Source organism: Thunnus maccoyii, chromosome 12 (genome assembly GCF_910596095.1).
Source record: "Thunnus maccoyii chromosome 12, fThuMac1.1, whole genome shotgun sequence".
In the NCBI taxonomy this organism is placed as follows: domain Eukaryota; kingdom Metazoa; phylum Chordata; class Actinopteri; order Scombriformes; family Scombridae; genus Thunnus; species Thunnus maccoyii.
The window spans coordinates 22,621,035-22,639,021 of record NC_056544.1 but is presented as its reverse complement, the minus strand read 5'-3'; the positions used below and the strand labels follow the sequence as shown (position 1 = coordinate 22,639,021).

The 17,987-nt window shown below is 39.7% G+C and overlaps 1 protein-coding gene across 13 annotated transcripts in view; it reads right to left on the bottom strand.

Moving 5' to 3' along the window:
• The window catches only part of LOC121908234 (receptor-type tyrosine-protein phosphatase mu-like), a 170,466-nt gene extending 157,772 nt beyond the window's left edge, over positions 1 to 12,694 (bottom strand). For 10 of the 13 annotated variants that reach the window (XR_006099196.1, XR_006099195.1, XR_006099194.1 and 7 more), the window contains exon 1: positions 12,237 to 12,693. Coding sequence is in view for 6 of the 13 variants with exons in the window: in XM_042428094.1 (XP_042284028.1) it covers positions 12,237 to 12,309 (73 nt within the window). In the remaining 7 variants the exon portion in view is untranslated. Of the gene's footprint in view, positions 1 to 12,236 lie in introns of all 13 variants that reach the window. The other 3 variants (XM_042428097.1, XM_042428103.1, XM_042428095.1) reach the window with 2 other exon arrangements.
• Between the last annotated feature and the right edge of the window lie 5,293 nt (positions 12,695 to 17,987).

Sequence of the window (17,987 nt, the reverse complement as noted above, 5' to 3'; positions counted from 1 at the left end):
TTCCATATCCTAGAGAGACTGTGCTTACATCTTTTCAATTAAAAAAATCACTAAAATTTGTCAAGGGGTGGCCAAACTTTTGCATACAACTGTATCTGTCCGTGTATCTATCTTATGTTACTTGTTTACTTGTTTGTAAATTCTTATAGCAGATATTCATGGTGTCATTTTTAACTGAAAAAGTAGCGCATGTATGAGTATTATGGAGGTAGGCATGGGGTAATGCAGGGTTGGGGAGGAAATGCCATGAAAAAAACCCACTTATTTTTACTTCACTTGGATGTTTGAGCTTCACTGTGCAGAATGAAGCACAGTATTTGCAGAGTTTGACACTAGAAGGCTGTTATTTTAATGTATTGTTTAATGTAATTTTAAGAAATATGTGAGTAATTAAACACATTACACAAAGTATTCAAAACAGAGTATTTTTATAGATCCTAAATCATGTCTGCAGGGGATATTTAATGAATAAAGCATACATTGTGCATCTGACAATAATTTGGGTAGTTTTGAATTTAATGTTCAACAAAATGATTCATTTGTGTCCACTCCAAATATCAAAAGCAAATCATTACAACTAGAGTTTCAGTGTTATGCTGAACACAAAAAAATGTCTTAAATTCTGCATTGGGAAAGGGAAAGGCCCTTCTTGTTTTTATTAAATATATGTGGTTTTGTATTACTAATCAAACATCTCCTAGTTCTGGCAATAGACATGGTCAGTCATAGGCAGATATTGGGGTAGCTCTGACAGAATACTGGGTCAGCCATTACTTTTTACAAGCTGTCAACTGGCTTACACATGGGCCAGTTCTGGCAAAACTGGCCTCCGGCGTTGGGCCAATTTGTATGGGCCAGTTCTGGCAGTTTTGTTGGGGTGATTGCAGCCCAATGCTGGCAGTGTCGGTTAGGTTTTGGCACCCAGACTCGAACCAGTATAGGCTAGGTCTGCCATTTTTGTTGGGGCAATTGCGGCCCTATGCTTGCAATGCTGATTCATTTTCAGCAGCCAGACCTGGATCAGTGTACTTGGGCCGATTCTGGGGCGTCATTCAAACAGGGTTTGACAAGAGTCTGGCAACTGTACTTAGGCCGAGTTATTTCTTCTGGCCTGCCGGATTTGGGCCATTATGGGGCCAAACCATTTTAGCTACCTTGGAAAGCAATTTGTATACCCAAGTGACAAAAGAAATGTGAAATGTCAGACATACTCACTTTTAGTTGCTCTTAAAATATCAACATGTCTTAACGTGCGGTAAACATGAAAAATCTGAAACTAATCTTGGAGAGCTCATGTTCATCAGATCAGACGGTGAACTACAGTCATAACTCCTCAGTTATGACATGCCTGACTCAAAATGGCTAGGTATACTGTTGGAATCATATGTCCAAAGCTATTTCCTGCAACAACCACACAATGACTACTTTTCATGCGGTTAGGAACTGACTGTTGAAAACCATGGACCAGTCAAAAACAATGACATTAGCTCTGGTAATTACCATTGCCAGGAACACAAGCCAAACTTACTGTATATCAATTCACAGCAAATGTCATTTTATTATATTCCTTGCTTAGAGTTATGGTATGTAGCCAAAAGCTCTCTTGCTTCCCTTCAGTTTCATTTGATGTATGTTAGCTAGCAACACGCTAACAGGGAGCCAGCAGGCTTCCAACCTGAATGCATAACAGATGCGTTACTAATTTTAACCATTTACACTGTTTGTAGGATGTGAATTGCAAATTAAAACTAGTAGTACAGCTGCCAACACCATGACAACCAACAGAAAATAAAACAGACAAAGAAATGTTTTGGTTTCGTTAAACAAATGTATGTGTGTACAGTATTTAACAGGAAAACACATGGTTTGTGGTGTGAATCCAGCTTCTCTGGATTTTTTCATGTCCCTGCCATTTTGTATGAATCTCCCTTCTACCTACATTCAGCTGAGATCCTATTATGAATAATGCCCCATTTAGTTCTGGGAATGGCAATAGGGAAATCCTCAGTTAGCCTTGGGACTTGCTCAAAGACTTAGTAGGACAGGGAAAAGATATGTTTGCATTTTATCCAAACCATAGCTTCAGCAGTGGGTTATAATATTCACATGACAGAAACATATTAACACTGTGTTCAAAACATTTTAGTTGTAGCTCTTGAGGCTATAGCGCACAAAAGACAAATGGACAAACTGCTTTGAAAGTAAAAAAAATCCAACAAAGCAAGATTGTTTCACTTTAATATGATGGTTCCTTCGAAATAAAACAAACATGTCTAGTTAATTCTGTTCTAACTTGTTTAAGTCTAATGCCAATGAGGCAGGGGGACTGATGATAACACTGTAGAATAACCAACTGCTCCTGGAGGCTTTCCACATTAATTACTCTTCCTTTTGCCCTGATACCAATAAGTCCCTGAGACATCACATCAAACTGAATTTATCCTCCCGGCCGGCAGCATCCTATCATTACAATCAACTTGTCAGATTTTCACCGGTTTGTTTATTCAGATGTGCATTATTCCAAAAACATGTGTTTTCAACTTTGTTTCCGTTTGCAATGCAGAGCTGCACCCACACTCCTAATGACTCCTGTGCCCTGTAATTTCTTTAGCGTGGCAAACTCTGATTACAGGGTGGGAGTCAAGCTTCAAGCCAAGCATCATCTTTTCCAGTTATTGTTTTGTGTTTGCTCTGTCTTTAACGCAGCTCCTGCAGCTGTGTGTCTCACTAGCCATTTCAATGAAGTAGTGTTTAACACCAAAGTGATTTAGTGAACAGTCCGCTGCAGTACCGCCCATAGCTACTGATTTTCAATGCATTGTTTGCTCAGGCACGCAAATTAAACAAGGAAAGTTGAAACCAAGTTGACATCAGTGATGCTGACCAATGGTCCCTGATAGTGGACGGTCAAGCAAGAAGTCAAGTTGTCAGCAGAAGAGATATTAATGGATTTGACTCATGTCAGATTTCACTCTTCAGAGTTAAAAGACTTTCATAGGGACAAGCACAAATGAGAATATAATTCATGTTTTGATAGGGGGATTGCCACATAGTTTAAAAACTAAAATGGTGATTGACCACTTTATCACCACATAATTTCATTCACATAGGCAACTTCCAGTTTAGGGGCATAAAGGGGTCATTCACATCATTATCCTCATGTTCCGAATGTTGAGCAAGAGACAACAGTACATCCTTTCTACAACATCGTTCCCACCATCGTATTCTCCCTCCTTCCCTCTAATTCTGAAGGCACGAACATCCCCCCCCTCAGGCTCCGACAGCTCCAGAGTGACCACCCTGCGTGGTGCGGAGCGTACAGTAATGCCATTAAACCTCTCCCTGGGGAGTCAGTCACGCGGAGGTTTGAGCTTCGGGCCAATACAAAAGAGACCCATTTGAAAAAGAGCCAAGCCCAGCCTGAGGAGGTCAGAGGGCTGTTTACAGAACAACAGTCTCTTATCGGCTGTATGCTTCCCTGAGGAGTCTCCACCGCAAACAGATAACAGCCTCCAAATAGGCGCCAGAGTGTGACCGATAGGAGTATAATCAGGTACATTCTGCTGTGGGAGGAAGAAGTGGAGGATAAGGGTGGATAATAGTGTGCTCGACTGTTAGTGGTGAGATTGTATGCTAGAGGGATACCTCTGCATTAAAAATATACAGTAGTGTTGGTAAATTATAGCTGAGTTTTGCTACATGTGCCTCTCAAAAGGCCATAAAAATGTATATGATACTAATGTTGTTTTTTTCACATCCTAATAACCATTATTCAACTGCACCACCAAGGCCTAATTCATCCTCAGGGATCGCTTCATTATTGAACAGTTAAATGGTCAATAGGTTCAGCCAAGGCAGCTTTTAGCACAAGGGCCAATAGACAGTGTAAAAGCCAATGCAAATAACTGGCACTCAAACAAGGCCTAATGCATTAATGACTACATGGCGTGCGCTAATGTGACGGCAACAGATTCAGACTGACAGTAATGGAGAATTTTGCCCCTGGTTATACTCATAAGGCCCGAATGGGGAGAGGAGGAGGGATGTACACCTGCCTACTGTGCGAGCCTTGACAGAATCCTAATAAATAACAGGAGACAAGGTGAAACAGCAGTAGCAGCACACCCCCTCCTCCCACTGCCACCACTACCACCAGTCGTGTGAGCAGAGGCATCCTACGCAGACAGCTTTTTGGCACGAAGCAGAGTCTCCTCCAAGTTAGCGGGTGCACTTGTCCCATGAAGGAGGCAACTTGAAACTACAGAAAAAAAAGTTTGCCCTGTGCGTGGCTCAAAATTTCAACTACGTGACTCTGGTGTCAAAGTAGAGGCGAGAGCTTTATTTGACAGACTTGAAATTAAGCTTCACACTTTCAGGTCAAGTCTATATGCTCACCTGAACCAAATATCAAAGTGCGCTCTATCAGAATCAATTTCGATTCACATAATAACCCCTGGGTTATAGGCGATAATGCTGAATAGAAACCAGGTGATTGAACAGCAGGTTTCCAAGATGTGCGAGGGTCGGGGTCAATGCAGTCTGAGGGTAAAAGCGTTGGTGCAGCTGCCAGTCATTGGTCACAGATAAAGATTTAATTCAGGATAGCAGAAGTGAACATTTGCTAAATAAAAAATTAAAAGTCCTTTTTAATAATTTTGTGCAAAAGTGAGCGGACACGCCGTAATGTCCTGATTTAAACTGCTTCTCCTACTCCTCCCTCATTCCCCTCCTCCTTCTCGTCACCATTAATAACAATTGAGACCCTTGGAGCATTAATTAGTGAAATTTTCCTGAGCGCCTGGACTCTCTGAGCCACCTACAATGAATGCAGACTTCTGTAAACATGATCCGCTGCATAGTAAGTTGTTGTTTTTCAACCATGGATTTTTTTTTTCTTTTTTAGACATGGTGATGAGATCACAGAATTGTTCGAGCATGCCTAACACATACACACACTCTGTTTCTCTCTCCCCTCAACTCTTTCTCTCTTACAAACACTCCCGTCTCTGTCTCTCACTCTCTTCATTAGGCAGCCCCTGTGCTGGCCTGTGTGCAATTCATTAGCTTTTATCCTCTTCATTTGAAGAAGGAGCTGTGTATAATTAGAGCATCTCTGTTTGTCCAGCATCCTTCACACAGTCACATCTCAAGGCCAATTATCATTCTGTTGCAGAGCTCCCAGATAACATAGCCACATCAACCGCCTCGAGAATGAACTTCAAACTATTACTGCCTCTCAAGAATGTAAATAAAATCACTTGCAAATCAACAGCTAATGATTGAATGTGGAGTGGCACTCCAGGGATATGAAGATGATGAACCATATTGGTAGACTTTGCGTTCGAAGAGTTTACTCACTTTTCTTATGGCTTGGAAGTGCTCGTGACAGGCGACAGTTAACCAATTTCCATACTCAAAGTGTGGACCATGAGTATTTGGATGGTCACATGTTTTGTTGAACTCCAGCACTTTGACCTCACAGTTAGTCATTGTTTCGCTTCAAAGTGCTCTCAGCTTAATTTGAACTTTAAGCTTTAATTTGAGCTTTAATTTCACGTCAATTTTAGGTGAACGGTGTAGAAATCATAGTTTTTTTTATACATAGTCTCCAAATTTTAGGTAGATGCAGCAGGACAATGATCCTAAACATACAGTCAAAGTAAACAAGAACCCTTTTATGGTCAATTGTGGAATGTTTTTGACCAGACAGTAAGGTCAGTCATCTGACTGAGTCCAGCTGATCATGTGGACTCCTCCTGAAGAACAATCTGAGAGAAGAAAAAAAAAAAAAAGCCTCCGATACAAGCAAAAAATGAAGATTGCCACAGTAAAGGCCTGCCAGAGCATCACCGGTGAAGATTTCCAGTGTCTGCTGATGTTTGGGGGTCACTGATTAGAAAAGATTTGACACCTAATTAAATAGATATTAAATATGATGACAATAAAAAGAAAGATAAGCTCTTCAGGCGAATTATATCAAAACTCTTCATTTAGTCTTGCATACTGGTTTGAAATTCTGGTTTCGACCTCACAGGGTCTTCATCAGGGTGGGCATAGTAAAAACTGATTGATTACACCTGGTACTGACAGTAGACATAGACATTATTCCCCTCACATAATTTACTGATAAATACACATATATTTAAGAGCACTCTTGGGTTCCCTGGATGACTACATGCAAAACTAATTAAGTACTTGGCCTCTGCATTTATTTTGTATTTGGAGGATTAAATATAATGACTTAATTTTAAGTTTATGTTAAGTTTTCCAATTACTTTCTGTGCCCTAAAATTGAAGTCATATGTATTAAAGGACCAGTGTGTAAGATTTAGTGGCATCTAGCGGAACGGACTTGGCAGAAATGGGTTAATATTCATGAGTATGTTTTAATTAGTATGAAGTCCCATGAAAATAAGAATTGTGTTTTCGTTACCTTAAAATGCATGCCTTATTATCTACATAGGGAGTGGGCCATGGATGTATTGTAAGAGCTGGACAAGGCTCTGCTGCTCAGCCTTACAGCCAATTTTTCCCAGTGGCCACTTGTGGTATTGCAGCCCAAAAAGCATTTCCCCATAGACCACCATTGTAAAAGAGATGTCTGTAAAACTGTTGACAGGACACCTCCAACTGCAAACAAGGTCAGTTGATTTTTTCTATTATGTATTTTGATCCATGGAGGTTTATATTTGTAAAACTTTCCTCAAGTGGAGAAAAGTGATTTTAAAATCCGTGACGTCATCACAATGTAAAGTCTATGGGTCGAATGGGAACTCACAGGCGGGGCCAGTGGAGGAAACACCACTGCACATATTCAATGGGCCACACAATGTGGAAGCAATCCCGGAAGCTAGAAACTTCTTTTGGTGTATGCATGAGCCGAGCAATTCTTATTGGACTGAATGGGCATTATTTTTGGTCCAGTATCCAGCTCTTATAATACATCCATGGAGCGGGCTCTCTTCCACGGAGACTGCCATGTTGCACTGCCATGTTTCTACAGTAGCCCAGAACAGACAAACCAAACACTGGCTCTAGAGATGACCTTTTGCATTTTTTGCGTGTTTCACGGCCATGTTGGCTCTCCTACGAGCTTGGAAGGGGAGGGTGGGGGGAAGTCTATATATTTGGTTGCAATCTACAACCTCACTGCTAGATGCCACCAAATCTTATACACTGGTCCTTTAAAAGGGCCCCAGTCCCACACACTGTTTGACTTAGGAGGATGTGAACACCCTCATATTAAAGCTGGGAGTCAGGACTTTATCCCCATAATCATTGTTTGATTTTAGATCCAGTGTGCTGGAGGATAGAGCCAACACATCATATCACTGTGCAAATACAGGCTGCACTATGTGCCACCTTCCTAAGCCTATAATACCACTTCAATTAGATTTTAGATTTTTGTTTTCACTGTGGTTAAGTATTATTTACAGTATAAAGTATAGTAAGTGGCAAAAAAACACTGTAACAAGGTTTAGAAAGATGAGAACAAAACAACCTGTAACACCATATTTGAATAAATCAAACTAATCCTTGAAAAAAATAAATAAATAAAAAAAACTTTTGTGCATTATATCTTGATTATGATACTTGCTGCTTAAATTAATGAAAAAGTCCACGCTTGGTTACTCATGCACTGCTATGTATCATCAATCTGCGATTTTCAAGGCGTCTCAGGAGTTATTTTGTGATGAAGTGTTGTTTACTTTTTTGGTGTGTCGACTTTGCCTCAACCTCCCTTATCTTCTACTTCAGTTCGTGATTTCCTACATTTCCTACAATCCCTTGTGGCAGCTTCCAGAGAACAGATGCTGATTTTTCCCCCATTGGAGCAAAGCTGAATAATGTGTCAAGCTGTGTGCCCTTTACACAAAATGCAACATGTTTTGTTATTCTGTTATAATAAGTCTAATGAGAATGGGAAAATATCAATATCTTCTTCTTATATTATGATTTTTTCCTGATATCACTCGCAGACATGACACCAGATCCTGACATTTGCTGCTGATACTTCATATAGCTTCTCTTTTTTTTTTTCATTTTAATTTTGTAATGTGGATGGCCCGGATATATGATAATATGATATCAGGTTGTCAATGTTTGGCCAGTAATCTGTGCAAAGAAGGAATGTGTAACTCCAAAAACAAAATGGATATTTGCAAGAAACACTGTGGATGGCTGTTTTGCAGGAGTATTACCAGCAGTGATCTCATCTTTCCACACAGACATATGTTAGACATCTCTCCTAGTGAAAAATGGATAATATTCCTGTCAGTCTAGTCACTTCAGATGAATACTCTAAGTCTATATATCAGCACTTAATATGTGCAAGTTCTTAAAGTTTAGCTTTTAAAGCTGCAGCCATGTAGACTGGGCTAGGGCTGGGCAATATGGACAAAATCAAATATCACAATATTTTTGACCATATACCTCGATATCAATATTGCAACAGTACTATAGGGATGACTATTGGTGCTTTCACAAAATATTTACACAATGAGATTTTTGTTTTGTAATGTGGATATAAAGTGGGCAAATACTAGAAGAGCTAGAACAGTCTGGTAAGTTCAGAAAATTACATCACTTTATTGTAATGCAGCCTTTAAATCCAGGAAAAGGCAACACTCCTGCCATATCACGATGTTACAATATCCAAAATCTAAGACAATATCTAGTCTCATGTCACAATATCAATATTGTATTGATCTATTGCCCAGCCTTATCTACCAGCCATGAACAGTCTTAAGACAGCTCTGCTAACAAACTCAGCAGACCCTTCTCTTGGAAGGCACACATGTACCACAGTGTTTGAACAGCTTCAGTAGTCCATGTGTTTCCCCCACCTTCATTATCATCATAATAAAAGTGTCTGAAAAGCAAAGTTACAGAAGAATGTAGACACCTCACTTTCTGCTTTGTACTATCATCAATCACTGTGGAGCTTTTTTTTTTCTCCTACAACATGGTTGAAGCCATCGTAAAATAAAAAAATAAAAAAAATCACATGCATATTTAATTTCATTCTCCACTGGCTTACACAAAGGAAACTGCCACCCTTCAGGACACCTTTCGGAAAAGTCTCTATTAAATCTGAGTCAGCTGGGAGAGGTAAAAAAAAAAAAAAACATTTCATGAGTGAAAAACTATCTAAATTATTGCCAGACTTCAAATGAAGTGCTGTTTATCTTCCCGAGCAGCCAATGTGTTGTTTTACTCCTTAGTCACAGCTTGGATGGCAATCAGGATCGGTCAACCAGGACGCTATCAGCAGCAGTCACTCCGCAATGACAAACTACAGCTCTACACTCCAAGCATGGGCATTATTCTCAACACACGGCTCGCCCCTATCAGAAAACAAGGCAGGTTTTATGGCTGCTAGAAAAGGTGGTAAACATAACAAAGCGCACAGCTCCCTGGAATTTAATGTGTTCGGTCAAAAGACAGAGTATAGATATCAAAGGCCAGGCCTTGTAGAAAAAAAAAAAGCTGTCCTCATAATGTAGAAAACAGAGGCACTGGCCATACACAACAAGTGATTTATAGTGTTTTTTTTTTTGCTTTCTCTCTTAACCTAGAGCATCCAGGGGCCATTGTGAATGCAACAGGGACGGAAAAAAAACAAAAAACAAAAGTGCAGCTCATCTCCACCATGCCACTGGGAGAAGATATGCAGGTGCATAAACAAGTTCAAACAGGAAAAGATGAAACTGATACTGTGTGATTCTGATTGTGGTATCGGTTTGTTTTTTTTAATGCGTAAATTAAAAGACTTCCAAAAGACTGACTCCCTGGGATCAAATTGTGGCTACACAGTCACAGTGCACTGAAGTAGACCGGTACTCTGGTTACCTCAGTGATCTAATTATCACACGAGCTGATATCACATACTCTCCATAACAAATGTCTGGAGCTGCTCATATTTAGCCTCTACCTCTCCATCCGTGTGTGGCTAATCCGTCACCTAGCCAGAGAGAGTAAAACACATCCAATTGATTTCTTCCTGGTTTACATATTTACACACACACTCATGCAATTAGGAGCACATTTATCGATGGTTTCGGCACCGCTGGGAGCCCTGCAGTGCAGCCCACTCCAATAAATCTCCCAGTCCTACGGTTGCCAGCGGGCAAGATTGATAAACCTCACACAAAAATGGACTGGGAATACTTTGAGCTTCAGGGTAAGAGAGTTCTCAGTCACTAGAATTGACCCATGGGGTTTATATTGGGAGATAAAAAACTATTTATTTATAATAAAAATGTTTTAATACATCTTCTGTAGGTCTCTGACTATGCTCTTAGCAAGCTGTCCTCTGTAAAAACATCCCTGAAGTGAGAAGGAGCAGTTTGGAGAAAGTAGGGATGCATAAATAAAATAAAAATGTAATTTATTTAGCAGCAGAGTTGTTTAGTTAAATCAAGGTTGTGATCAAACTGAAATTTCATCACAGCACAGACTCAAATAGTTTCCAAAGTGCATCTGAATTCTGATCTATGTGTCTGACTCCGCAGACCTCCACTCTGTGCAGTTTAACTTCATCATCTGGGTATCATATTATATGTGTACCATGCTGCCCCCAACAGGCTCTCTGAAAAATGCATCAGTAGTCGTCTACTGAGCCCCACAGCATCCAACTATAACTGAAACCACACATAACACCACAACTTCGCCTCACACACCGCTCCCTCAGCGTCTATGCAGGATATCAAATCAACAACATTCAAAGATAAAACCAGCCTATTCCACATATTTATGAGCTTTTTCAAAGCAACTCCAGTTGTATTGACAGCATGGACCACCCTTAGACTGGACATCCATTATCTATACATTGATTGGCATGAATATAGGCTAATGTGCCTTTTTCCACAAAGATAATGCCAGCAGAAATGACCCCTTTAGGGGCTAAATTAGACTGAATATTAAGTCCCCCTGGGCAGTCTACGACCATTACACTGGAAGTGAAAGTCTGCACTATTATTTCAGTAATTCTAATAAGTCAATTCACTATATGGTGCTAATCCCAGAACTTTTTCTCTCACACAGCTTTGAATAGACCTTCTGCAAATGAAAGCTGTCTATGTATGAATATCATTAATTTGAACAGAAGTGCTGGATGGGAAAGTTTGCATCAGTCAACCAGTACAACAGCAAACCCATCAAAATTGAAGTAAAACTCCAAAAGATTAAAGATTAAAATGACAAAGCAAACACTTTTCAGAAACATCTTGAGACAGAGCGCGTGCAGGTGAAACCGTTATTTGCCAAAACAATGACAGGTTGTAAAACAGATTGACTTTTTAATAGCTGGTTTCATTCAAATGTCTTTTTGAACGCGGATACCGACTACACATAAACAGTTCTACAGAAATATGTTTTATCAACTATTCGTTCTTTTGCTGCAGTGAAATTGAAGTTAAGAGGAAAATAGAAATTACAGAATACCCGTTATACACAAGCTGTTGTAGAGGTGTAGGCTTGTAGACATGTGGAGTTTGTTTTTGCGCTTGGACTGAAAAACACTAAAACCTGAAATGAGAAGCACTCCGCGCACCCAATATAATTCACATTGGGAGTTTTAGGTGAGGAACAACACTTTAAGGTGACTGTAGCCGATGTCCACATGGTCACTGGGACATTATAAATAAAGTTCACGCCGAGCTCGCGGTGAAATAGCCTAATGACCGTTAGGTCTTATGGAGTCGCCGCGCAAACAGCAGCGCACGGTGACTCTTTGGTGCGTGAATCCCTTGAGGTTAATCACATTAGACAGCAACTTATCAAGATAAAGTTAGACACAAACACTGAACACTAAACTTGTGGTCATGTGAATCGTGCCATTGACAGCAGGGGAGTTGCTCCGGTGCCCGTAGCGCACCTGCTCGTTACGCGCAGCAGCTCCAAAAGGTGAGATAAACTGTGACATTCATTTGACTGCTGATGAAGTGTGAGCAAAATTCATTTTTCCTGAATGCATGCTGTATGTTTTTAAGCTTATTTTGTCTTTAAAAATCCATCCTCTAATAACTTACATACTTTACCACCGTTACATATGCTCGATATTACACCATAAATATAATTTAAAGGCTTACAAGCGAAAACTGCTGCTTAAGTATCAGAAAAAATAGCGGTCAAACTGAGTTTAAGTGCCTTTGACCCTGCACTTCGTCCACCGGCTGTGGCATAAAACAATACATGTTCTGTACGTGCAAACATCTCCAGGTAATCCTCCTTACCTTTAAAAACTTCCCCTCGGACGGACAACAGCAGGGTTATTGCAGCAAACAAGCAATTGATAACTTTATCCATGTCGACAGCGCCGTCGTAGCGTTAACCCCCAGCTGCGGGGTTAACTGGCAACTCTTCTTTCTTTATTGCAACTTGAATCCTACCTATACTTTTAGGTGTGTTGTATCTAAAGTCTTCGACCTGCCCTCTGTCCCTTTGGCGTGCTGTCGAGGGTGAGAGGACACGATCGCCGACACGGCTGCTCCTTGCCGGCTTGCTCCACACTTGGAGGAGGAATGTGAGTGAGTCCTGATTGCTGAATTACGCATGGATTGAGTGGTCCGGCAGCTCCAGGAGAGCAGCGGCTGTGTGCGCACTGTCTGGCCGGTAGAGGGCACGTGTGAGCCCCGCCTGTGTGAATGAGGAGACAGCTCGGAGGTGTCCCCTCCTCCTGACTCCGACCGTGACTCTATTGGCGTTTATTTGGTCCAGCTGTGCAGACTGAAGGCAGTTGAGGTAAAGTAGTACAGTTAACTTGGATTATACAAGAACCTGTGAGCTGTCAACACAGTCAGTCGTCATTAATTTAAGGTTGTAAATAAGCATCAATCAATAGTCACTGATCTTGTGATAAATCCTATGACCACCAGCGTGTGATCTCTAATATTAACGCAATTTGCTCTTTAATGTTGTGTTTTTTTAAGCTTCGGTTTTATTTATTCATTATCCTCATCATATTTCATGCTTAGATGTGCTTAAGCAATATAAATTCCTTCAGTTTGCCAAAAAGTCGTTCACAAACATAAAAATATACAGTAGCTATTTTATGATGATGTTACTTATGTTTGAAGTCCAACTCCCTGATAGACCTCTTATGAATAAACTGTTATAAAACCCAAATAACAGAAAATCAAATGGATAATTTGGGGTTTGGGAGGGAAATGCTGCTTAAAGTACTGTATGATATATTAAAATCAATAGTATTTAACCATGTTAAATGAGACCCCAAGCAGTAATGCATAATTTTGTGTAGCAGACTTCTAAAACATGTCATCACTCCAAAATTGTGTTTATAATCGATATGAATAAAATTAGGAAAGGTCATGATAAAGGTGATAAAACAGTATGTTTTTTTGAAAAGGCTCACAGCTGCCATCATATTTAAGACTGCACAGGATCTCAGTCTTTTGATGAAGATCATGTGTTATGATCAAAAGCTCCCAAACAGCTACTAAATTAACCTTCTGCTGAGATTGCTTTCTCTACTGCTGTTTCCAAGGTATGAACTTTGAACTTCAGCTTTTTTTTTAGCCAACATGAACGAGAAGTCTTCCTCTTGAAATTTGACAATACCTTATAACAACCGGGCAAACTCATCATCTGCTGATGAAGATCATGTGATATGCTCAAAAGCTCCAGAGGGGCTGGCTAAATGGATATTTTTCTCAACATAAATCAAAACTTTTTAGCCCTCATCCTCATACACCTCATAAGAAGATGATGCCTTCTAATATATTATGTATCCTACTGAATTGTGTTTAATATCATCCTTTGGGAAAACCTTAACACAAGTCGGCTTGGTGTACCAGTCCCCACAATGTAATGAAATAATGTAGCTTATTGACCCCTGTTAAAGTTTTGGTTATGCCAAGGTGGTGATTTTGTTAATAACTACACTTAATTAAGTAAATAAGCCTTTTTCATGCTCAACTTGACACCTTAATTTATGAACTTAATATAACTTACTAACTTAAAATCTGCCAGCTGGCTTCTTAATCATAGTTCACCTTGTGTGTCCTTTCTGATCATTGATCCTATAAGGAAAACCCGGGCTGACATTCAAGAGAGCCTCATCGGTTGACCTGGCAAAACAGATCTGCATCATCACACTTTTTTTTTTTTCCAGCTTTGATGAATCAATAATGATGTCCTGCTCTTATATATGCAAATATTTGTTCAAAATTAGTCCTATCTTAGACGGTAAGTGCAAACAACGGCAGGATATCCTCACAGCAATATCAAACAGAGGGATGGAGAAGCAACTAATGACAAAGTCAGCCAATGTCATTCCCTTATTGTTTTTGCATGCATAAACACACATTTCACTTGTAACAGCAGTTTTCATAGCTAATTAAAATGCAGGCAGATTGACATGAGTCCACATTTAGTCTCAAAATGACCTTGTGTTGCCAAGGATATATGGCTCCATTTGTTGTTTTTTCCACAGAAGCACACCAAACAATGGCTGAGGCATTTCATAGAAACACCACACGCCTCTTTGTGGTCTTTAGGTATTGTCTCGGCTGCAGCAGTTATGTTGCCAGGAATGTGTGAATACAAGTCTGAGCAAAGCTGTCATGGGAATTGGTTAGAGTGTAAACTCCTCCGATTGGATGGACTGACAGATGGATAACATCATTGTTTGCACTCACAAATGCTCAGAGACAGAGAGTGTGTTTGCGAGAGTGTGATTGAGGGGTGTGTTTCAGTGGCTCTGCATAAACACAGTGCTCAGTCATGTTCGACAAATATATCATAATGATATTCTACTCTTACTGAGCAGTGATGGTAAAAACAAGCCCATGTATCAATTACATCATTAAAAATGATGTATATTAGGCTGCCACTTTTTTTTACCCAGTAACCTTTCAAAAGCTCACTTTCATCACATTCTCAAAGCAAGACACAGAAAAGCTGACATTACACCAATTGGATGGGAGGAAGTGCCTCCAAAATTGATGCCAGACCAGGATCAAAAGATTTCATATTTAGGCCTCAAAGGTTATGACAGTGACTCACTGTTGCAGATTTCTGAACAACACTCTGAGCTATTGAATAGGTAATTTGATCATGGAGAGCTGCCACCAGCCATGGAAGAACCTGTTGGCCTGCAGCAAATCTATTCTCCTTCATATTTCTCCCTGCAGGGACATTTCAAATCAGTTACAAATATGAATGATGGCACATAGTAATTGTCATAAGTGGCAGTATAATGCTGTTTGTCAATAAATGCCAATCACCTCACCCTATGTGAGGAGACTCAGTGTGAGTGAATAAATCACCAAACTTAAGCTGCACTCCAAAGAAAGACTTATTAAGCCTCCCCTCATGTGGCTGCCAGACAACAGTGATTTTGTCATTTAATTCCATTGTGATTATCCCGTGCCTTGATTGTCAAACGCTCAATACGAGATTGATTAGCTGTCCTTCATTATGGGAAGTCACTGGCTGCTAGTGATGCTAAACTGTTTTCTAAGCTTCGACTTATGAAGGCAAAATACCTTTTGAATGAAGAACACGGGTGCCAATCTGTGCTCACCCAGTTGTTATATCTCGCGCAGTGTGTCATTATAAAGAAAAGTTATCTGAGCGCACAGCAATTAAATAGGGTACGCAAATCCCACAAAGCCTGCTAACTGCAGTCATGTGTGATCCCCAGTGTACAGCTGACCTCGGAGTGAGTGAATGCCTTTCACTGCAATGAGCTTGATTTTCAGGCAGCATATGATCAGTTCAGTTAAATGCTACATTGGTTAATGTGTGTTTTTCTGAACTGTACACAAGAGACTATTTCATCACTCTAGTTATTGAGTTACAACCAAGTTTTAACATAAATAACAGATGGAAAACGTCTATTTCTATGTATATAATGTCCATTTTATGTTGAACAAGTGACACAAGTAGACAAAGTCATTGTATTGTCTCTGGTGTAGTAACATCACCACACAATACATACCTGAATTCAGGTCATCTGACTCAAACTGATGCAATATCTTTATAGGTGCTTTATTTGACAACATGTCCCATGATCTATCTAGGACAAAGACTTATTCAGGAGGGGTTCATTTATCATGAATGCATGGGTTGTGTGTATGTGTGTGAGCAAGAGACACACACACACATACACAGAGATGGTGAGTGAAGTAGCTCAGTATACACTGAGTGATGTAATAACAAGTTCATACCAACAGAGGTCACTTTTCTCTCTTTTCTGTAGCTCCACTTATTGTCACTGTGACTGGTAAATAATGTGTATGACCTTCTTAAAGGTGGTGACATACATGTATACCTCATTAATATCTGAGCAGCCAAGTTGACACAAATTCAGTTTTATTTACAGGAGGAACCTGGCGGCATATCAACAGAAATTAGCTGTACACATACATTTACACTATCAAGCACACATTCACCCATCACATAACAAAGCCTTAGTAGTTGTCGGGGTAGTTAGAGAAGTATTTGTGTGTCCACATAGCCACTGTCCAGTGATGTGACTAATCAAGTCTTATAGTGGAAAAACAGAACAATAGGGATCACTAATCATTCAGAATAAATCCTCTTATGTATAGAAATGACTACAGAGAAGTGCTGATGAGCGGGTTAATATACTAACATAATGCGTTGGCCTTACAGTTGTTGAATCTTGATCATTAACTGAGAACCAGATTCAGAAAGAAAACCAGATTCAAATGGTCACAAGACCACAGTGGTCACTTGACAATAGGGCTGTGTGATATGATTGAAAGCAATATCACATATTAACAAAATAACATTTCTGATAGCTTTATGCAGTATATTACAATATGGTAAATGGATTCAAAAACTCACATAAAACAATAATCTTAATATCTATAAAGTATTACTTTTTTGCATTAAGAAAAATCACCAATTAAATCACACTTTTTTTTAGTTTTTGAGTAGAATTTCCAGCAATTCAAGAATATAATTTTATACAGTTATAACATCTCACTCATCTCAGTCCAATATGATAAAAAACGATAATATTGAGTTATTACATGTTTATTCTTAGACTGGTTTTATATGTGCTAGAGGATATCAGAGCAAGACTGGCCACTGTGTAAACATATTTTCTATGCTACATGATGCTGGATCATACAGCACAGTTTTGTTATGGCATTTTATAAACTTGTCTTTAGCAAAGATATTCATACTGCAACACCTTCACAGTTTTGTACATTTGCTACAACTGCAAAACATTAGACAGATAACAATAGTTATAAGGCTCTTACAACTATTTCATTAAAGTAATACAGTAGTTTGAATTGAATAATGTGTCCCATACTTTTCCACACATGACAAGACATTTTTTATATCATCTAAGTTTTTTTCTGTCACTGCTGTCAATGTCTGCTTTCCAACAACCTCAGAGGAGCTGCCATCCAGCAGCACCACTCCCATCTGATGGAGTGGAACAACATTTAATCAGAGACTAAGTCCCTGTTGTGTTTTGTTTTGTTTATTTTGCAGAACTTAAGCCCCCCCCTCTACTGTTCTTTCCACTGACTTTACACACCCGATCCTCATGACCTGTGTACAACAAAGAGAGCGGTGATCTGCAGCCTGAACTTACCCCGTGCCCCTCTCACTACCACAGGCCAAACAAGTTCAACTGGCCAGTAATCAGCCTCCAAATGTGGACCTGTGAATTTTTGCATTAGCCGAGCAACTTGTCGTGACCCTTTAACAAATGTTTACACGTGACACAGCAGTTTCTAGTTGTTTATTTGTAACCAAATGTTTCAAAAATCAAAAAGCAGAAAAAATCTATTTGTCTGCCAGAAGATTTCCCATAATATTAGTGAGTAATGGTCATTTGTCTTGAGTGATAGTATCTATAGTCAGGCAGTGTGTTGTAAGAGAGGAGCATGACTACCATGTGCCAGGGGTCAGATTTTGTGCCAACATCACATTACGACACACTTTTAGACACACGCAGACACACACACAATAGTAGTCCC